Source organism: Enhydra lutris, unplaced genomic scaffold (genome assembly GCF_002288905.1).
Source record: "Enhydra lutris kenyoni isolate GAN:26980312 unplaced genomic scaffold, ASM228890v2 scaffoldscaffold68, whole genome shotgun sequence".
Lineage (NCBI taxonomy): Eukaryota > Metazoa > Chordata > Mammalia > Carnivora > Mustelidae > Enhydra > Enhydra lutris.
In genome coordinates, this window is record NW_019154152.1 from 11469602 (window position 1) to 11491759 (window position 22158).

Genomic DNA, 22158 nt, shown 5'->3' on the forward strand with positions numbered 1-22158 from the left:
AAACACAAGGCCTCTCTGGCATCTTCTGCATTTGCTACTTGAACTAAGCATTCTCCTTCAAGGCCCCTCTTGGGACCCATCCTCTAGGAAGCTCCAGAGGTGCTGCTCTTACTAGGGAGATGGCCCACTCCAGCAATGCCATACCAGAACTGCTCCAAAGGGAAGCTGATGAGCAGTGAGGGAGGAGAAAGACAGGCATTTATGCAGCCTGCAAGCTTCAGAACTAGTTATTTCCTATCATATAGGTTTTTAATTCCTAGATGTAAAGAATGAACTGAAAAGATCAATCAGTCCAGTCCTTTCTTCTATATACATACAAACATGGAGGTTCACAAAGCATCAGCCTTCAACTACACTAATTTGGATATGAGCCTGTATCTTTCTCTTCCAGGCTGTGTGACTGTGGCAGGTTATGTTGACCTCTCTGAACCTCAGTCACCTAACCTTATCAGCCTATCAGACCTACCTAACAAGGGTGATGAGCTTGACCAAAAGAAATAGCATATGTCAAGCACTTATATTTTCCAAAAGTTAACTGTCATTACCACAAGTGTTCTACTTGTTCATAAGTACACAGCAGAGGAGCTGTATCAGACCCTCACTGAATATTGCTGGATTGAACAGAATGAAGTCCAATGCTGGGTGACCATTCTTCATCCCATCTCTCATAGTTTCTAGCAGGAACTTGACACACATGAAAGTGCAGAGATTATTTTTTTAAACTTTATTTTAAAATGATGTCAAGCGTACAGTGCAGTTATAAAAATAGCACAAAAAACCTCAGCCTCTGTCCTTCATTCAGATTCTTGTTACATTTGCCTCTTGTGCTTAACCACTCCTTTTCTCTATTTTTTCCTGGACCATGTGAGAGTTAGTTTCAAACATTATGACCCTTTACTCCTAAATACTTCAGCACATATTTCCTAGGATGAGGCTAATCTCTTACATAACCACTAACCAACAATGATCAAATTTGGGACACTTAACATTGATAAAATATTTTTATCTAATATTCAAATTTTGCCAACTACCCCAATAATATCCTTTATAGCCATTTTCCCTGTAAAACAGATATAAGCCAGGATCAATGTTAGAATCAGACATTGCATGTGTCTTCAGTTTCCTTTCACCTAGAATAGTTGCTCAGGCTTTCTTTGATTTCCATAATTCTAACACTGCTGTAGAGTAAGGCTAGTTTGTTTGTAGAATGTCCTTCAGTTTGGATAACGATTTTTTGAGGAACCTATCTTCTATTATTCACCCACTCATTCCACAAACTTTTCATGAGACTGAAGTTATTATAGGATTCTGAGCAGGATAAGTTCCAGTGTCCTTGCCTTCAAGGCACTCACTGTTCAGCTCCACACCTGACAAACAGCTAAAATATAAGGGAGGACCCTGGAGAAGGTACCATGCAAGTGTAGGTCAGAGCAACAGAACCACAGGGACAACTCTCTGGAGGCAGAGGCATGAGTTGTGCCAGAAAGGACAGGCAGAAACCCAATTCCCCTAATGACCTCCTACAGTCCTCCTGAGGAAATCTCTGTTTCCCCAAGCAGTGTGTCCCAGGGCTGGAATGCAATAAAACATGAAAAGCAACAATACAAGGCTAGAAAGGGGAGGGAGAGGCCCAGGGCACCCTTGTCTGGGTACCACTGCCCAGGGCTATATGCTCTGTCCCCAGCTGCCCTGGCAACTTGGTGACAAGAAGGAAAGCCCTGTCTAGGCAGCTGAAGTGTGGGGAAGGGCCATAGGCGCCACCTACTGGCACCGCAGCAGGACTCTAGGCTGCTACAGAGGGCAGCTGGGCATCTGGCTGGGTTTCCAGAAAGCTTGTCATGTGTGCTATGGCAGTGAGACACAGAAGTGGCTCAGACTTCCCAAACAGGGTTGGCACTTGAACCACCATTGCCAAGGTCCAGAACCGCATGAGCTTTTCAGTTAAAGACAACTATGCAAAATACTTGGCCTCCTAGGGGCGCCTGGGTGGCTCAGTGGGTTAAAAGCCTCTGCCTTCGGCTCAGGTCATGATCCCAGGGTCCTGGGATCCAGCCCCGCATCGGGCTCTCTGCTCAGCAGGGAACCTGCTTCCCTCTCTCCCTCTGCCTGCCTCTCTGCCTACTTGTGATCTCTGTCTAATAAATAAAATAAAAAATCTTTAAAAAAAAAAGGTGACTGGCCAGTAAGTGGCAGCTTGGGACTGGGACCCATGCTCTCTCTGCTGAACCACACTGTCTTCAGGGCACATATCCCATTTTTTCATCCTTCTTTCCCACATTTAAGCTGGGGCCAGCACACCACAGGAATCTGATGGGACTAATCAATGACAAAAAATGATAAAGAAGGAAGAGACTTAAGTAGAAAGGAAGGATCTGAGGGATGAAGATACTCTGATTAATTCTGCTTTCTAGACCCTTCTCTCCTAGAAGAAATCCTCTTCTCCTAGACTCAAGATGAGACAGGCCAATCCATCCCTCTTCTTCCTCACAGTAGTCTCTGCACTAGCTCCACAACTTTTATACTCAAACACCAATACGATGCATTAAAGTGCTCTTGCCTTTAGGTTAAAACAAACTTGGCAAACAAAACCAATCAAAAGGTTGTAGAAGCACAGGAAGGCCTGGTTCTCAGCAGACTGGGCTGACTGCAAGCTTAACAGAATCTAGGAGTGCCATGCAGCTGCCAAAAAACCTAGTGCAAATTCAGGCCATATTAATAGAAGCGTAAAATATGTAACAAAGGGGATGACTGCCCTGCTCCTCACAACTGTGGTCATGCCACAATTCAGAAATGGCACCAAAATCTGGGGGCCATTTCATTAGGAAATGATAGGATGGGGAGAAGACTTGAAAGCACAGTTTAGGGAACCAAGGCTTATTTAGCTTGGGGTTCTGTCTCCTAATATTTAAATGTCTGAAACAGGCAAAGGAAGCTGTGTAGTCGTAGAGGACAGAGCAGGGGCTAAAAGGGGCAGCTGCAGAGGAAGCTAATGCATAATGACAGCCCACTACATGTCAAGTGCAAGGCCAGCACTTTTACACATACCACTTCAGAAAGCACTATAAGATAAAATGTTTTTCTAATTACAAAGTGCCATTGCTTACATTACTCCAAATGTCCAGAAAGTCTTGTATCCAAATACGACCTATCTCTAGGCCCAGAATAAACACCACCTTGTCTATGAAGCCTTAACTTGTCTTACGTACTAATTATAATTCTCTTACCAGACTACAAGTTCTTGAAAGGCAAAGGTCATCATGATACATGTTTATGCTCCTCCTCAATGCCAAATAGGGCATAAGGCTTATAATGGACCTTAAGAATAAATGCCAAGAAAAAAAAGAATAAATAAATGCCAAAGAATATATACAAATGGCCAGTAAGTACATGAAAAGAAGCCCGGTGGATGGATCATTAGCCATCAGGGAAATGCAAATCAAAACTACAGTGGGATATCACTTCACACATACTAGGATAGTGATAATAAAAAAGACAGATAATAACAAGTATTCACAAAGACTGGAGAAATCAGAATGCTCATTTATTGCTGGTAAGAATGTAAAATGGTACAGCCACTTCGGAAAACAGTCTGGTAGCTCCTTAAAATGTTAAACATAGAGTTACCATATGACCCAGCAGTTCCATTCCTAGAAATCTTCCCAATAGATATGAAAACAAACATTCACATAAAAATTTATACATGAATGTTCAGAGCAAAACTACTCACATTAGTCAAAAAGCAAAAACATAAATGTCCATCAATTGATGAAAGGATAAATAAAATGTGATATATCTATACATGGAATATTATTCAGCCATAAAAAGGAACGAAGTACTGATATGTGCTACAACATGGATGAATCAACAAAACATAATGCTAAGTGAAAGAGGCCAGCCACAAAAGACCACACTGTCTGATTTCATTTATATGAAATGTCCAGATAGGCAAATCCATGGAGACAGAATGTAGATTAGTAGTTTCCAAGGTCTGGTGGGAAGGTAGAACAGGGACTGACTGCTAACGAGACTAGGATCTTTTTTGGGGTGAGGGATTGATGAAAATGTTCTAGAATGAGATAGTGGTGATTGTCACATAATTTTGTAAATGTACCAAAAAACATTGTACTCTTTAAAGGAGTGAATTTTATGGTATATGAATTATATCTCAAAAAAAAAAAAAAAGAAAGAAAAGAATGAATGAATGAATGGTTATTCAATCAGAGTCTGCTTATTCTTCAGGAGGCAGAGAGGGCTTCATACCTAGAGAAGTTCAACTGAGGGCTGGATGTTTCCCAGCAAAAACCTTTTTTGGTGGTGGTGGGGTGGGGGGTTGGTAAGAAAAGCTAAACAGGGACCTGAATACTGAAGAGTAAGTGAGGCCAGAGACCAAAGTGCCTTGGATCCTGTCTACCCATGCAGGGGCTGTAACTAAGTGTCACCTGCCCTGGAAAGGATCCTGGCCTGCCTGCGGGACTATGAACCCCTGGGAATTCAGAGGCCTCCCCCAATTGTCTGTGCTTTACACCCTGTCCCTGCTCACTATCCAACTGTAAAAGCTGGTCAAACACACAGACTTCATGGGAGGCCTTGGTGCTATCCCCCCAAACAAAAGGGCATTGAGATGGAAGCCTCAGCTCAACCTCAGAGAGGATTCTTAGGCAGCCTTCCTGGGCCTCCCATCCACATGAATGGAGGGCCCGGAGCCCAGCCAGCCTGCCCAGCTGCTGTACCCTCCTGCTGGGCAGCCTCTGGAGAATAAACAGGGTTTCATTCGACCCATCAATCAGCCAGCCGGACTCTATCTGTACTATGTGCCTTGGAGTGCCCAGCCAGCCTTGTGTGGAGCCAGGAGGAGGTGCCATCCACCTTGCTGTGACAGCACAGCCTCGGTGAGGAGACATGGGCATGAGAGGCAAGGAGGCTAAAATCCTACGTGATACTGTATGGTGCAGACTTTAAGGCCATGGGAATGTGATATGAAAGCTCACCGCGGGCTAGAACAAGTAGTGAACTGCACTGAGAAAAGCACACGCTTTGGGTCTCAGCTTAAATCTCAGCTCCACTATTTATTAGCTGTGAGGTAGTGCGAAATTTAAGCATCAAGTTTTCTCATCTGAAAAATGGATATAACACCATCTGTTCTGCAATACTGTAGCAAGAAAGGAAAACAATACACATACAGTATCTAGTACTCTGCCTCAGACAGAGTGGATATTTAATAAACGACAGCTATTATTACCAGTGAGGGAGAGCTTTCTAGAAAAGGAAGGGGTTGAGGTGGGCGATGAAGCACGAGTTAGAGATCCTAGAGAGAAGGACTGGTGGAGCTGAAAGCACCACAAAGGCTTCCAGGTAGAAGGAGTAAGCTGCATGTTTGGGACAGTGAGAAGCCATGTCTGACTGGAATGGGGTTCTCGGGATGGAGGGCAAGGCCAGACTTGCCTGGTGGGAGTGCAGGGCAGTGAGGGGCAGGGGGAAGGGTGTCGGTAAAGAGCAGAGGGAAGGACAGAAAATTCTTCAGGAACCTTGTAGATTCCCAAAAAGGCAGACACAAGTGGTTCTCCCTCTAGCTAAAAAACACTTCCTGAACAGAAAAAGGGACCCTGGAAGAGTGCTGAGGAAACTGTGACCACAGCAAGCCTCTCTCTGCCTCAGGCTCCTCATCTGTACAATGAAGTGGTATGCCACTTCCAAGTGGACAACTTTGGAAATTACTCAAGTAATCCTCATTCCTGTTTCATCATCTGTGAAATGGGGCTATTATTAGTTGCACAGTTGTGAGGATTTAGTGATTAGAGACTCACATAATACCTGCCTCAAAAAAGGTATTCAATAAACATCAGCTACTATCAGTAATATTTAACAGTATTATTAAAGTATTATTTTGTAATATTTTATAGTACAAACCAATATATTAAAAAATTATATGCACAAAAAATTATGTTATTAAAAAGTAATATCCCATAAAAAGTAAATAAAATTCTCAATATATGTTAAGTTCTTAAAAAAAAAAAAAAAAAGGAGTAAAACTAAGCCTGATAGCCTGCGTAGTTTTTTGCCCCCACTTACTATTTATTTACCTTGGCTTTGTTAGTCTGGAAGGTTTCTGAATGCTCACTAACTAAAAGCTTAAGAAACATGTACAGGGCAACAACTGAATATTCAGAAAATTCTATCCATTACGTTATTTACCGGGCAGTGTAATTAACAATACTTAGTAACAAAACTTACTATATACAGAGCATTCAGTGTGCTAGGCATAGCACTAAGCAGCTTCTCTCATTTAATTTTCTCATTTACTACTTACAGCAAAGGTGTGAGGTAGGTCAATCATTATCTCACTTTGCAGAGGAAGACTCTAAGGCCAGAAGAGGTTAGGCACCTTTCCCAAGGCCACAGAGCTGACAAATGACACAGTTGGAATTCAACCCTTGTTTTCTCAGACTCACAGCTGGGAATCAAATCTTGCTTTCTCAGACTCCAAAGTCCCTACCACTGGGATTCCTGCCAGTGATATGAGAGCCTCTGACAGACCCACTGACTGAGTCAGAGGGGAGAACCACTTATTGCCTTAGGAGTCTGGACCTAGGACTTCTGATCAAAAGGAGGAAAGGGAAGGAACTAAGAGTAAAAGAGCCTCAAAAGTCAAGTGATATTAAAAAAAAAAAGTGAGTTTTTCTGAGAAAGCTTTCAAACAGGGCAGGGACATAGCAGGAACTGTGAGGCAAGAGGCAAAAGTGAATATCGTAAGCCCAGCGACATATTTAGCTTGACTACTTTCAGTGTTCTTAGATTTCTCTCCCTCAGTTTCCAGGAAAATCCCTTGGGAAAAAGCCAACTGGTTCTAGCCATGCTGATAGGATTTGTGTTATGGTCACGACTGAGCTGGGTTTTTCAAGAAGCAGCACTTGGGCCACAGCAATAATGCTGGGGAGACAGAGCCTGACAGCCCCTGCTGCGGGACCCTGGGGCACTGCAGTTTTGGGACCTATCCTGCCTCGGTGGCTGGATCAGTGCCAAAGAAGATCCTGGCACACACAGGCTGGTAACAGACTGGCTCCTTATGTTGCTCAGCCATCAGAAAGGTTGTCGATCACGTCAACCCAACTACCCCGCTGGCACCACCAATCGGTTACCAATGCTGTTAGAATGAAGACAAAGCTCCTCACTATGTCCTCTAACACTTACTCTAGCAGCCCCCACCGACTCCCCCGGCTGCAGGTCCCTGCCCTTTTTAGTCCATCACACTTGTCATCACTCCTCCTTCCACTGGGTCTTTGCAAATGAAAGTTCCTTCTGCCAGGAAAGCTCTTCTGCCCTTCTTCACCTAGGTTAACTCCTCACCAGAGTTCAAGCTTCCTCTGGGAAGCTTTCCTTCACTAGAAGAAATTCACTAGGGGCTCTAGGATTCTCTTTGCCCTCCCTTGCAGCACCTGTCACAGCTGTAATTTCTCTCTCTCTCTCTCTCTTTCTGTAATTTTATATTTGCACAATCAACATCTGAGTAGGCTTTAAGCTCTGTGTAAGTATTTTTGGCTTACCACCAATCCATCAGGGCCTAGCCAAGTGTTAGCACATAGCAGACACTATTTGTTGAATGAATAAAGGAGGTAATTCCCCATTTTTATATTATTTTTTTCAAAAGGAGGTCAGTTCTCTGCTTATAGGTTTATTATAACTGCAATTAACTATTAACATTTGCCTAACTCTTTACCATTTACAAAACACTTATGTGATATTCAATAAGTGCTTTTATTTTTCAGTAAGCACTTGTTAACCAGCACATGAATGGTGATGAACAATTGCAATGCTCTGCCATCTATATAACTCACAGTTAAGGGACCAAGGCCACACAGACAAGAAGCAGTAGGGAAACACTAAAGGCTCCACCCCAGGGTTGGGCTCCCTTTCAGGGACATCCCTCCTCCCCACATGCCACCCCCAGAGGCCTTAGCTTTTCTCTGCTTCTGCGCCTGGCTAACCACCTGACTCTGCTGGGCTTCTGTGCAGCTGACTGTCTGCTTCCACAAATCACCTAACTATGAAGTTCAGAAAAAGCTGCCAATCTAGTCTTCCCCAATTACCTTCTATCACCAGGGAGCAAGTAAGCAGAGACCCAGTCACACACCTCTGCAGAACTGCTTACCTGGTGCTTCAGCATGTAATCTGGGCCTTTCCGAAGGGACTTGGTTTTCTCTGCAGAGCTCAACACTGGGAACTGTATTTCAAAGTTCTTGTGGGGCCCCCATTAACATGATTTGGAGACTAACATTAATATGATTTGGAAACTAAGACTCAAAGAGGGAAGTTCTGTGACTTATTACGGGTCCCAGAGCCAGTCTGAAGTGGAACCCAGATTGCTCATTCTAAAAATCTTGTATTCTTTCTGTAATATTCCACTGCCCTCTGACATCCCAGTATTCAAAAAGTCCATGGGTGTTACACCCCAGCACTCAAAAACCAGTGTGATGATCTTAAGGAACTCTCATAAGCATCAAATTAGAAGTGTGATGCCAGTTAGGCCTTGACCTTTGGTCTAGAATAAAACTTGTTTCAATCAACTGTAAACCACAAGGACACTTAAATATTTACTGGTTCAGAGAGCTGGATGTTTGGTTGCTCTGATGCCATCATTAATATCTTCCCATCCAGCCCAAATGATACAACAATCAATAAACAGATAGCCTCTCTGAGGACCTGAGACAGCCAAATGTATTTACCAGCCAGGGTTTTTGTTAATTAGATAAAATCCCTGGATCAATGTGCAGAACAGTTACCTATGCTGTAGCTGAGCACATTCTGGACACCTTAGTCCTGGCATAGGGACAGCAAGTGCCTCAAGCCCCAAGCTGGGGCATCCAGGGACAAGAACCAAACCAAGCAATCGATGTAAAGCTAGAACAAATGTGTTTAACTTTCAACAAAATCTAACTCTTTCTTCTTTCCTGAACTGTAAACCAAATCAGACTTTTTTCCAAAGGCATCTAGTAAACAAGTCTGAGCTGGTATTAATTCCTTGATTTTCTAAAACCATGAAACCAGAAATCAAAATGAGATAACAAAACAATCTCTAGGGGCGCCTGGATGGCTTAGTCAGTTAAGCATCTGCCTTCTGCTCAGGTCATGATCCCAGGATCTTGGGATGGAGCCCCTCCGCAGGGAGCCTATTCCTTCCTCTCCCTCTGCCTGCCATTCCCCCTGCTTCTGTGCTAGCGCGCAGGCGTGCTCTCTCTCTCTCTCTCTCTTTCTCTAATAAATACATAAATAAATCTTTTTAAAAAATCTCTAAAGTGATCATTGAGATTCTTTTTTTTTTTTTGGAGAGGCAACATGGTATATACAGCGGGAAGAGTCAGAATGACGCACACATTCAACTGCCTAGTTGAAAGCTTCACCTGAGTATCTCACTAGCATGTCAACTTTAGCATGTTTAAAACTGAGTTCATAATCTTTTCCTACCAACCCAGTAGCACTTTCATCTGAGCAAACAGCATCTACACAGCTGAAATTCATTCTTAATACCTTCTTCTCCCTAATCAGTGATATCCAATTCTATTCATTCATTCAACATTCATTTATTAGTACATATGACATATCAGGCACTGTTAGTGCTCTAACCACCACCCAGTCCTGTCTAGCTTACTTCCTCCATCTCTGCTGACATCTTAGTCCAAGTCATCATCTGCCATCAATCTCTTCTAGACTATTCCAGTCACTTTCAACCAGTCTTCCTGCATCCACCACTCTCTATCCAATCTATTCTCCATGGAGCAACTAGGGAGATCTTTTACAATTACAGATCTAGATCATGTCACCAGGTCTTTCTCTCGTTTGTGCGTGCACTCTCTCTCTTTCTCTCTCACACACACAAGTGTACAGGGTTAAAATTCTTTAGTGGTTGCCCAGTGATCTTAGTAAAAATAAAAATCATCACCATGGCCTACAACCCAGTGTGGTATGGTCCTTGCTTAACTCTCCAGCTTCAGTTTATGTCACTGTGCCCTTGCGCTCTAGAGTCCAGTCAGATTGGCCTTTTCTCAATTCTTGATGTCTTCACATCTGTTCCTGACTTAGGGCCTTCCACCCCACTGCTCCCTCCAACCAAATGTAATTCCGCCTTTGTCTTCATCCTTCAGAGCTCACTTCAATCTCATGTACTCCAATGCTTTCCCTTACTGATATATACCCTCTCCTCCACTCCTCCTAGATCCAAGGTCAGATTCCCAAGTGCCTTGTCCTTCCCTTTTTAAACAAGTTTGAAGATATAATTAACATACCATGTAATCCACCCATTAAAAGTGTACAACTCTATCATTTTTAGTATATTCAGAGCTGTACAATCTCACTACTAACTCCAGAGCAGTTTCATCATCCCCAAAAGAAATTCCGGACCCATTAGCAGCCAATCCCTATTTCCTCCCAACACCAACCTCTCCAGTCCTTGGCAATAACTAACTAATTTATTTTCTGTCCCTATGGATTTGTCCATTCTGGACACTATATGAATTGAATCATACGGTATGTGACAATCTTTTGTCTGACTTCCAGTTAGCGTAATGCTTTCAAGGTTCACTGACGTTGTAGGACACAGCAGTACTTCACTGTTTTGCACTGATGCATAATATTCTACTCCGTAGCTTTGTCATATTTTTATTTATCCATTCAACCACTTATGGACTTTGGGGTTGTTTTCCTCTTTGGGGTATTAGGCATAAAAATGCTATGAACATTCATGTTCATGTCTTCATTTCTCTGGGTTATGTACCTAGGAGAAGACTTGCTGGGTCATAAAGTACCTCTATGTTTAACATACTGAGGAAATGCCAACCCTTTTCCAAAGTAGTTCCACCATTTCACATACCCAGCGGCAATACGGGAGGGTTCCAATTTCTCCACATCCGACAAAAACAGTTGCTATTATCTTTCTGCTTACAACTATCCTAATAAGTGTGAAGTGGTATCTCATTGTGGTTTTGATTAGCATTTCCCTAATGACTAATGACGTTAAGCATCTTTATGTGTGGGTATTGAGAACCATGTGTGCTCATTTGAGTATCTTTTTTAGAGAAATATCTATTCAGATTCTTTGTTCATTTTTTTAAAAAGATTTTACTTATTAACAGAGAGAGAGAGAGATAGCACACAAGCAGGGGGAAGAGCAGGCAGAGGGAGAAGCAGTCTCCCGGCAGAGCGAGAAGCCCAATATGGGACTCGATCCCAGGACCCCAGGATCATGACCTGAGCTGAAGGTAGCCACTTAACCGACTGAGCAACCCAGGCATCCTTTCTTTGTCCATTTTTAAATTCAGTTATCTTTTTATTGATGAGTCAAAGAGTTCTTCATATATTCTGGGTACAACTCTCTTATCAGAGATATGATTTGCAAATATGTTCTCCTATTCCGTGGGAGTCTTCTTCACTTTCCTGAAGGTGTCCTTTGAACAGTTTTCAATTTTGATGAAGTCCAATTTATCTATCTTTTTCTGTCTTCTTGTGCTTTTGATGCTATATCTAAGATGGCTTTGCCCTAACCCAAGGTCACAAAGATTTACGTGTTTTAAGAGTTTTATAGTTTTAGCTCTTACATTTAGGCCTATGATCCATTTTGAGATAATTTTGGTGTATGGGTGAGGTAGGGCTCTAACTGCATTTTTTTGTATGCAGATATCCAGTTGTCCCAGCACCATTTGTTGAAAAGACAAACTGCACTTCATTTTTAAGTACAAAATTTTGTCTGTATAATTAGTCACTGGCTCCCAGTTAGACCGTTAAATACCAAGAGGGCAGGGTCTGTGTTAATCTTGTTCACCACTGCATTTCCAGCATTCAGCCCAATGCCTAGCTCCTAATAAGCACTCACAAACCTTGGTCAAGTGATGTATTATCTCTGTTATTAAGAAATACTCGGGGCACCTGGGTGGCTCAGTGGGTTAAAGCCTCTGCCTTCGGCTCAGGTCATGATCCCAGGGTCCTGGGATCGAGCCCCGCATCAGGCTCTCTGCTCAGCGGGGAGCCTGCTTCCTCCTCTCTCTCTGCCTCTCTGCCTACTTGTGATCTCTGTCTGTCAAGTGGATGAATAAAATCTTTAAAAAAAAAAAAAAGAAATACTCTACAAATCTATGGGTTATAGGTATTATCTCCATGTTACCTAAGCTCATAGAAGTTAGGCAACATGTGTCTTGTTTTGTTGGGTCTCAATTTTGACTCATGTGCCCCATCCTCCCCTAGGAAGGGAGTTAGTGAGCTCCTCCAGGACAGGAATTGCTTCTCCTTCCTCATGCTGTTGCCACCAACACAAATTTAGCTCAGGGCTAGGCACAGAAGACACGCTGGACAGATGATGACTGAGAGACAAATGGACAATGCCCTCCATGGCCAGGTCCCTCCCTCTCTCTGGTTCCTCCTGACCTCAAACTGTGATCAAGCAACACCAAACAATGTATAATTCCCCCTTCCCACCATACACCCTAGGCTGTCTCTTGCCTCCATGCTACCACTCAAGTGGCCCCATTTGCCTGGAATACCTGGCCCTTCTATATCCTAAGCCCTAGAGATATTTAAAGCCATTTCCTCTAGGATGCTTTCTCTGGTCTCACAGGTTGGTTAGGGGCATCTTCTGGGCTCCTGTCTCACAGCACTGATCATACTATGTTGCCACAGTCTCCCCCAGTCTCCTGCATTAAGGGCAAGAATCATGCCTGGTCAGGTATCCCCTGTGCCAAGCATAGGACCTGGCATATGCTCAGTACATTCTGTCAAATGATCAAATAATTCTGGAAAGGGCAGGCAGTCTGAGGTTCAAGACTGATATCACAGGCCTCCTTCATTAGACAATGTTCAGGCTGATGAACAACAGAGTTATGCACTCAGCAGAGAGGTCCAACTCCCTGCTGGGAGAAGGGAAATGGGTAGGGGTGTTATCTTTCACTCAAGTTTGTTCTGAAGGAAATGTGATATCCATTGGGAGAATAGGAGGCCTCACTTTTCCCAGCCCTGAGAGCTCTTCACATGGCTCAGCCCAAGCCTGGACAGATGTGTCTTCAGTCTGCCCTATGCCCTAGGTTTCGGGTGAGTGGTTCCTGCATCCAGAAGCCAGGCCTGGGTACGGGCTGAGCCCAGGAGTCAGGCCACCTGCTCATGATGCTGACAGGTGGGACAGGGGCCCAGGACAGGGCTTCCACTCCTGAGGAGTCAGAGCTAAACACACTAACAAGGTTTAAGTGCCTTGGAGGAGGAGGGAAATGGTTGCCACACAGGGAGAAAGGAGAAGAAAAGAAGGGAAGAGGAAGGCACCCAGCTTTCTTCTAATATAGCCAATGGAAGTATGGAAATAAGACTCTGGACTGCCTGTCAAGTTTACTGAAAAATTAGTAAAAAAGCAACTTTCCCCAAGTTCTGTCGTGCTGGGGGACAGAGTATGAAATGTGGGGAAACATACCTGTCCCTGCCCTGGGGAGGCATACAATCCAGTGGTTTAAGGTGAAGTCTAGCTCACAACCTTCTTAATATCAAGAACAGAACGTGACCAGTGGCAGATCCTTCCCTGCCCCTCTAGCTAGGAAGGCTCACACCACACACAGTCAGCAAGCACCACATAAAGCAGGTCAACAGTGCCCCCACATCAGGGTGACTGTCCAGAGCTGCTGGCTTAATCATCTCATAAGGCTGTCTGTAAGGATTGCTGATTTGGGGAGCAGTGAACCTTGCTGCTTTTCCTGTTCATGGACTAACTGCCTCCTCAGTCCTGACAGTGAGCCCTAGTTCTCTCACCCAACCTCCAGCTTCTCTCCTAGACAAGGATCATTCTACTGTCGCAGACTGGCCTGGCCCTTTTCAGATGACTTTCATACCCTCCCAGACCAGAAGGGAGATGAGGCAAAGGAAGGGGAGATCACCATGGGAGGAGTCCAAGAAGGCTTCATAAGGGCTGTAGCACTTGACTCAGTCTGGAAGGATTTAAGCAGAGGGTAATGAGTGCAGAGTACAGAAAGGTGGTTTGTGTAGAGGGCTCATATCCAAGACCTAGGAACTTCAGATTGCAGAGTGTCCTTAAAAAGGAGGATGAAGCCCCTCCCCTTTAATCAGAAGAACCTCAGGCTGCTGCCCTTCACTATCCAGAGCCTTCCTAAGGCTCTAGGGCTAAGGAAGATTGGGGGACGCCAAGGCAGACACACAGAGCTCAAAGCCTCAGAGCGGGCAATGGGAAAAGAATGGTAAAGGACAGTATTATTCACCAGATCTAAGTTTTATTCCAAAAACTGATATCATAAACAATACTGATTATACACTTGATGACCTAACCATGTATAAACTATGTCTAAGTAGTTTTTAAAAATTGAGAATGGGACTCTATCCTGCTATATAGGAAGGTCTCTTGGGAGGAACTAAAGGCAGGATACACAGGAAGAACCTAAGAGCAGCATGAAGCGCCCATGCAGAGTCTAGGGCATAGAAAAGCTGAACAAAGACCGGCTGTAGGAATTCAACTTTCTTCTAGCAAGGGTGGTCAGGCTCTCCCCACCTCCACCTCTAGACCTATCTCTGGTAGCAGGAAAAACTGTAATTGATAGGTTACAGGTCTGCTTCCTTGAGACCAGAGCCTGGGTCACCCCCATCTCCAGTGCCCTCCAGCAGAGGACTATGCATTCATTCATAAGCAGGAACTGTTTTGGGTGAGGAAGAGGGAGGAATGTCCTAATTCAGGCCTTTATCTTCTAGAATTTGTCTTACTGAAATAGCCTCTCCCCACTTGTTTATCCTTTACCCTTGTGAATGATCCTAATTAGGTCATTCACCTGCTCAAAGACCTTCCATGTCTCCCCACTGCTTACAGGATAAGAATACAAGACTCCTTACCAGGGACATTCCAAGCCTTGCACACTGGCTTCTCTCAGACCACCTGCCCTCTTGCCCCACACCCTGCAACGCTGCACAAGTACCACCTCAGCAGCACCAACATGACCCCGCGCCCAGCAGCCAGCCAGCATCTCCCATTCCCTGCCTTTGCTCAGTTTGTTCCCAACTTTTTGCTTCGGAGTGGGGGGGTTGGGGGGGGGGGCACAGGAGGTAAGAAGAGTAGGGGTAAGACTGGTGTGCTAAAAGTCAGGCTGTGTGCCTTGCTCATTTCTGACTCCCTTACAAGGGGTGAAGGGAGATTGAGTCATCATGACCAAAAGAGATGACACGACTGGAGGCAGGAGAAAAGCTGCTAGAGACTGAAGATATGCACGAAAGGCCCTTACAAATGCTATCCACACAGCAAGAAGGAATGTTCTGCATCACACGGATCAGATATTCAATCACTTTCCGCATTCTTTTGACAAGTGTTTAATTGCTATCAGAAAAACGTGTATTTCAAAGAGCTAAAATAATCAACACTCAAGGGCTTAATGGACTAGGGTAAACTCAGCCTCCCCTGGGTGACGGCAAAATGATTCGAGGCATTGCTGCTTTACCAATACACCGTCTAAACTTTGCCAGAGGAAAGCAGCAGCCTGGCAGTCCTCTGCAGGAGGGCTGACCAATCACTGACAGGTGATTTGAGGGTCAGCAAAGGCCTGAGAGGAGGGGGCAGAGCCAGTTTTGCCCCCTCACGCCCTTGTACTGCAGCAGAAGGAAGCGCGGCTCAGCTGTTTCTGGGGAAACGAAGATGCCACGCACAGCTGGCAGTTATGAATGGCTCTTATAACAACAAGCTGACATCTGTGCTTGGTTTTTAAGATGCATCATTGCATGTTTATTAAACTATTGCTCCATCATATTTATTTGGCTACGAAACAACTCCCAGCCCATACTTCCAAAAGTAGTTTATTAAAAACTAAGCCTTGAACATTAATACTCAAAAGCACCCTTGAGAATCAATAATAATGCTGCAGATAAAATGAAAGGGAATCAAAGCAGTAAGTCTTAGTGGGGGTTGCAGATGACTTTCAACACTTTCTTATATGTTCAGGCAGCTGGAGCGAGGAGGAGCACCAAGAGTGTGGCACTGGATGCAGGGGTAGCCACCCCAAACACAGGACTTCCTGTCTAAAATGTGGACATGGTAGCAGAGAAAGGGGGCATCCTGTGACCACCTCGCTTTATACAAAGGGCCAAGAAAGGCCAAGATGAGGCCCAGTGCAGGCCACTAGTTTCACCAAGAATAAAACCTCTGCCTCTAACCAACAGCCCCACACTGATGCTCTGCGCTGGTTCTGGTCTGAGCATCTATCCTGGACACAGACTGCCCAGCCCCGGCACCAGGCTGAGCCCCAACCTGAGTCCTGTCCCCTGCCCAAGAACAAACTTCAGATCTAATCTGCCAGTGGTCCTAAGGGGCCCAGCTGAGCCAGGCAGGCTGGAAGAACGCAGTCAGCCCCCAAGCAGGAGCCCAGCATGTGCACCCCAGCCCTTCAGAAAGACCTTTCTAACCCCAGAAGACCTGGCAGAAAGGCTTCTTCCAGATCCCTGCCAAATCCCCAAACCTTTCCACGGGTGCCCACCTGTACCCCATCCAGCAACAAACAATAACACATGGGGCCAGTTCCACAAACATATAAGAACAAATTGGAAGATTCAGTAAAGAACCCACAGGATGATGGGGTGCCTGGGTGGCTCAGTGGGTTAAAGCCTCTCCCTTTGGCTCAGGTCACGATCCCAGGGTCCTGGGATCGACCCCCGCATCGGGCTCTCTGCTCAGCAGGGAGCCTGCTTCCCCCTCTCTCTCTGCCTGCCTCTCTGCCTACTTGTGATCTCTGTCTGTTAAATAAATAAATAAAATCTTTAAAAAAAAAAAAAAAAAAAGAACCCACAGGATGTGGAAGGGATTCTAAATCATGCCCTGCTAAAAATAAGACAGGGGGAGGATCCAGCGATGTTTGGGGCCAAGAACAAAGGAGATACAGGGCTGACTCCCTACTTTTAAAAAATCTAAGGGTTGACCTAAACCAAGAGAGTCCAGGTGATTGTGACTATAGGGAAGTTACAGGGTTCCCTTCCCAGATGAGTGTGAGGATATTCTCCAAGGCAGTACTAAGGACTGAGGAAGGCGTTTGCCCAGCTCAGGCCCTCTTGTGGGGGACAGCAAGTCCTGGGGATCAACACTCACCTGCTGACTTCTTGGACATTGTTGGCACGAGCAGCTTCCATCAGGGCTGCATCTGAAAAGAAAGGGGACACTGGTCAGACCCCTGGCCAGGACCTACCCTCAGAGCTAGCTGCATGGAGGCCCCATTAAAACAATGAAATGGAAGCACTTTGGAAACAAGAGCTTTGGGGTGCCTGGGTGGTGCAGTTAATAGACTCTTGGTTTCGGCTAGAGTCATGACTTCAGGGTCCTGAGATCGAGCCCCACATTAGACTCCAGGCTGAACACAGAGTCTGCTCGGGTTTTTCTCTCCCTCTCCCTTTCCCCCCCTAAAATAAAGAAAGAAAGAAAAAAAAGGGGAAAAAATCGCTTTAACAAAGGAAACGATGCCAAGATATATAAAGAGAAAGCCAATCATCCCCTGCCTGCATGGTAGCCACTGTAAACCCGTCTTCCACATCCATTAGAGCCCAAACCCGTAACTTTTTTTTTTTTTTTTAAGATTTTATTTATCCATTTGACGGAGAGATCACAAGTAGGCAGAGAGGCAGGTAGAGGGGGAGGGGAAAGCAGGCTCCCTACTGGGCAGAGCCTGATGTGGGCCTCAATCCCAGGACCCTCAGATCATGACCTGAGCCCGAGGCAGAGGCCTCAACCCACTGAGCCACCCTGGTGCCCTCAAACCATAACTCTTATAGTACAAGTGATCCAGGTAAAGTGCTAGCAGCTATGCATGGCCTATGCAACCTGACACGTGAACCCCTTCACTCTTCGTTAGCTAGAAAGCTCGGACTAGTATGTTTCATGCGGCTGTCATTGTTATTAATCATCCCCTACCTTGTCCCACTGTCTCCCCCAACTCTGATTTCTCAGGCTAGTTTTGAATCTCATGTCACAAGTCACCAACCCAGCACAGAGGAACAGGCAAGCGTGTGGGCTCCTCAGTTAAGAGCCCTGACCAGGAGCCAAGAGGCCCAACTGTCTGACCCTGGCTCCCGGGACTGTGGCAGCCCCTTTCCTCTCAACTCCAGCTTCCATGACTATAAAGTAGATGCAATAATCCTTGTCCTGGCAAAACTAACAAGGATGCCAAGGAGGTGAAATGATGGTTGAAAAATTTCCCAACTCCTCGGTGCCAAGCTCAGCAAAGGGAGACCCAAAAGAGAGGGTTGCAATTCCTTAGATCAGAAAAGCAATGCTAAGCCTGGCCTCCCCTGAGCAGCCTGCAGGCTGTTGGCACCACCTTGTGGCCATAAAGAAAAACTGCATGACTCGAAAACTAGCAGAGGCAAGATTTTTTCAGTCATGGAGCCCTGTGTGCCTAGCAGGGTTCTGAACACTGGAGAGACTCATACCGAGCCCCGCCTCAGGGATTTCTCAGTCCAGCCAGAGACTCACCCAGCAAAACATGAGAGGAGGCATTGCAGTAAGGTAGAAAGAGCAGAATATGGAGACAGACCTGGGCTCCCACCCCAATTCTGCCACTGACTTGCTGTATGCCCTGGCCAACTCAACTAACCTCCTAAGCCTCACTTTCCTCATCTGCAGAGCAGGGATAAGAGAGCCATCTTGTCATGCACATGTAAAGCAGATCTGTGGTTCAAACATTAGTATCTCCACCTCACGTGCCAGCCTAGACTCCAGAGTCAGAGGTCTTTCCTGGTTATCTTCCCCCATGGCTCTCTAAGCACACATCCAGGGATGCTCAGGCAGCCCTCAGTTGGAAGGGGAACAAAGCTTCCTCACAGATCACTGTATCCACTCCTCCCTCACTCTGAAGAAAGAAGTGGCTTCTGCAAAGTCACAGGGGGAATGAAAAGGAGCTTGAGAATCAGGGCCTCCTGGCTCCTACAGGGTACAGTTTCTACCTCACTGTATGGAGGGCCTGAGCTTAAAACTCCAAATCAGGGTACAGCATAGCTAGCGAAGTCTGAAGGGTTGGAAGTGAACATGGTTTTTCGTCATTACTTTAGAAAGTAGACAAAGTCCAGGGGTGCCTGGGTGGCTCAGTGGGTTAAGCCGCTGCCTTCGGCTCAGTGGGTTAAGCCGCTGCCTTCGGCTCAGGTCATGATCCCAGGTCCTGGGTTCGAGCCCCACATCGGGCTTTCTGCTCAGCAGGGAGCCTGCTTCCTCCTCTCTCTCTGCCTGCCTCTCTGCTTACTTGTGATTTCTCTCTGTCAAATAAATAAATAAAATCTTTAAAAAAAAAAAAAAGAAAGTAGACAAAGTCCAGACTGGAGCCCCCAGGAACCTCTAAGGCAAGACCCTGTACACCTCCCCCAATACATCTAAGCATACTAGCATCGGACATTCCCGCTCATGAACTTGCCATGGCTCTCCGCTGCCTACAGGACAAATTCCAAACCCTCCAAAAACCCTCCTGACATCCAGGCCCCACTCCATCTGCTCTCACCTCATTCCAAAGATCCCCTGTCCTCCAACAAGGCCGGCTACCCTGCGAGCCCCTGCAAACACCATGCTAACTTATGACTCCCATATCCATGAAGCCTTTGCATGCAATACAATCCAACTCAAGACACATTTATGGAGTACCTACTAAGTTCCAGATGCTATGGTGGGCAAACAATGTGAAAGTATTAGGGAAAGGAACTTGTATCAACCTGAAAAAAAAAGATAAGCTGCATTCCTTGCTCTCATGGAGCTCACAATGTCACTCTCCCTTTCATCTCTTGCCTCATCCTACAGAACTCAAGTTCAAATTCCCACCCTCCAGAGGTCTCCTATCTTCCAGGAATGCTTTCCTGACCCTGCTGGCCCTCCAATCACCCAACAAAACATTGTCAGACCACTCACCAGACCCATAGGCCTAACTGCCTGCACTGTCTCCTTAAATGACTCTGTGCTGTTGGGAGTTCCACACCTCCCAAAATTGGGCTCACAGAAGGTATTCAAAAAATGTCCAAAGTTATAGAATTACAGCATGTCTAAGTCAGAAGAGCCCTTAGAGTCTCTATTTCAACATCCTCATTTTGTAGATGACGAAACAGGGCCAGTGAGGATGAGAAGCAAGAATCCAAAGTCACAATGGGACTTAGAGGTAGAACCAGAGCAAGATCCCAAAGGTGCTTACTCCCAGTTCAGGACCCTTCCTTTATAGCTGGCCACATCCTGCTCGATAACCTTAGTTCAAGATAGTCCCCACTCTTGCTCCCAAGTCTCAGAGCTTGGGATGCATGAAACCTATGAACACCATGCTTCCTGCCTCCCCCCTGAGGAACCACTGAGAACCTGCATGGTTGGACTCATGTAAGCCAGAAGTCTGGCTGCCCGCTCTCCCAGTTCCTGCTCAACTCCTTACACCCAGGTGAGATGCCAACCTGGGTCAGCCAGCCCCCATGGTTGCTTTGGGTCTCTAAGGATCCAACTTCTTTGTTTTTCTTCTCCTGCCAACTGCATGGCTGGGCAAGATCACCTCACACCTGAGACCAGGGACAACAAAATCCCTAGGAGGCTGATGGGCAGACCCGGACTGCTGAATTCAAGACTCAAAATAACAGCACTGTAAGAGTACTGAGAAATCATTCTTTCCTGTGTAAGGGGGGAACCTGAAACCAGAGAGGAGCAAGGGGTGACTGAAAGCAAGTCTGTACTCCTTTCTTGGGCCACCTTTCTCGGGAAAACTTTTCCTAAACTATCTAATAGTTGCCGTTAGAACACACAGCAGTTTCTTGGGAGACCACTTAAGAGAGGAATTCGACCAGGCAGAATGTTAGTGCATAAAAGGCCCACACTCCAATTTTAGAATGTCTCAATGTTTCCATTGTACAGATGGACAAAGTAATGCCCAAACGAGGGAGCTGACCTATGACAGGAAGTTATCCAACTCAGAGGCACTGAGTCCTCCAGTTCACCAGCCTGCCCCAATAACCAGACGATGTCTGAGTCCCTACAGGCCTGAAGCTCTGCTGACCTAAATCTATAAGCAACTCCCGCCCTCCAAAGAAACGGAGTCGGGTCACTCCTCCCACCTTAATCTTCCTCGAACCCAGACTGCCCCGATAATCACCCTTGTTAGACGGGTTCTTGCTGTAACAGTGAACCACGAGCGCCGTAGCCAGGGCCCACATGCTCAGTCCGTTCCTGCTGGGGACCCCGTTCCAGCTGTCCTTTCCCGGGAGTGTTTCTTCTGGGCTAGGAAGGCGTCCCGATGTTGCGGCTACGAGGCACGAGGTCTCGGTGAGTCCTCCCTGGCGCCCCCAGGTGGCTGCCCCTTCATGGGGGAGGAAGACTGGCGATGTTCCAGGGCGCCCCCCGACGGCCGCCCTCAACCATTGCGGCTCCCCGCGGCCCGCGGTGGTCACACTCGGGCTGGAGGCACTTCCATGACTCCGGAGCGATGAGGACCTAAGCAGCTGGAGGAATAGCCGCGGCGCCGGCGCTGTTCTCCTCAACACCAAGGACCCCAGCATCGTGACAGCTGCTTCGATAACCCCCTGGTGCCGGCCCCCGTGCTGGCGGTGTCCAACATGGCTGCCGCGGCGCGTTCGAAGACGCCGCGAACGCGGTGGAATACCGCACTACTTCACGGGAGTGGTAGTCCATAGCCTTAGACTTTTCCGTAGCTGGAGAACAAATAAACTACATTTCCCAGAAAGCTGTGGAACTTGCGTCACAATGACTGCCGACTCAGAGGAGCCTAGTGCGTGTTGGGAAGTGGAGTTTCACTGAGGGGGCGTGGTAAAAGGGGAAATACCTGGGTAGAACGTGGAGATTAGGATTAAGGTTCGATTCCCAGAGGCTCCTGCCAAATTTAGTCAAAATACACGACGCAGGCGGACGCCTGGGTGGCTCAGTTTGGTTACGCCACTCCCTTCAGCTGGGGTCGTGATTCTGGAGTCCCAGAATCCAGTCTGGAATTGGGCTCCCTGCTCAGCGGGGAGTCTGCCTCTCCCTTTGACCCACCCCTCTCTCGTGCCCTCTCTCTCTCAAATAAATAAAAATCATTAAAAAAAATTTTTTTAATGCGACACAGGTTCTGACTACTGCAAGTTAAACAGAGATCTGCAGTAGAAAACTTTTATGAAATGTATGCTTATTTCTTTTAGCCTGTGTCTCTTTTTAGCCTGCGA

General features: G+C 46.1%; 1 protein-coding gene across 3 annotated transcripts in view; it reads right to left on the bottom strand.

Annotated features, from left to right (window-relative positions):
* LOC111159438 (ClpB homolog, mitochondrial AAA ATPase chaperonin) overlaps positions 1–21580 on the bottom strand; it is a 167823-nt gene extending 146243 nt beyond the window's left edge. The window contains exons 1-2 of one of the 3 annotated variants that reach the window (XM_022521917.1): positions 21096–21580; positions 17090–17141 (exon numbers count right to left, since the gene is read on the bottom strand). In XM_022521917.1, the coding sequence (XP_022377625.1) occupies positions 17090–17141; positions 21096–21498 (455 nt within the window). In that variant the 5' untranslated portion in view covers positions 21499–21580. The remainder of the gene's footprint in view (positions 1–17089; positions 17142–21095) is intronic. The other 2 variants (XM_022521918.1, XM_022521916.1) reach the window with 2 other exon arrangements.
* Between the last annotated feature and the right edge of the window lie 578 nt (positions 21581–22158).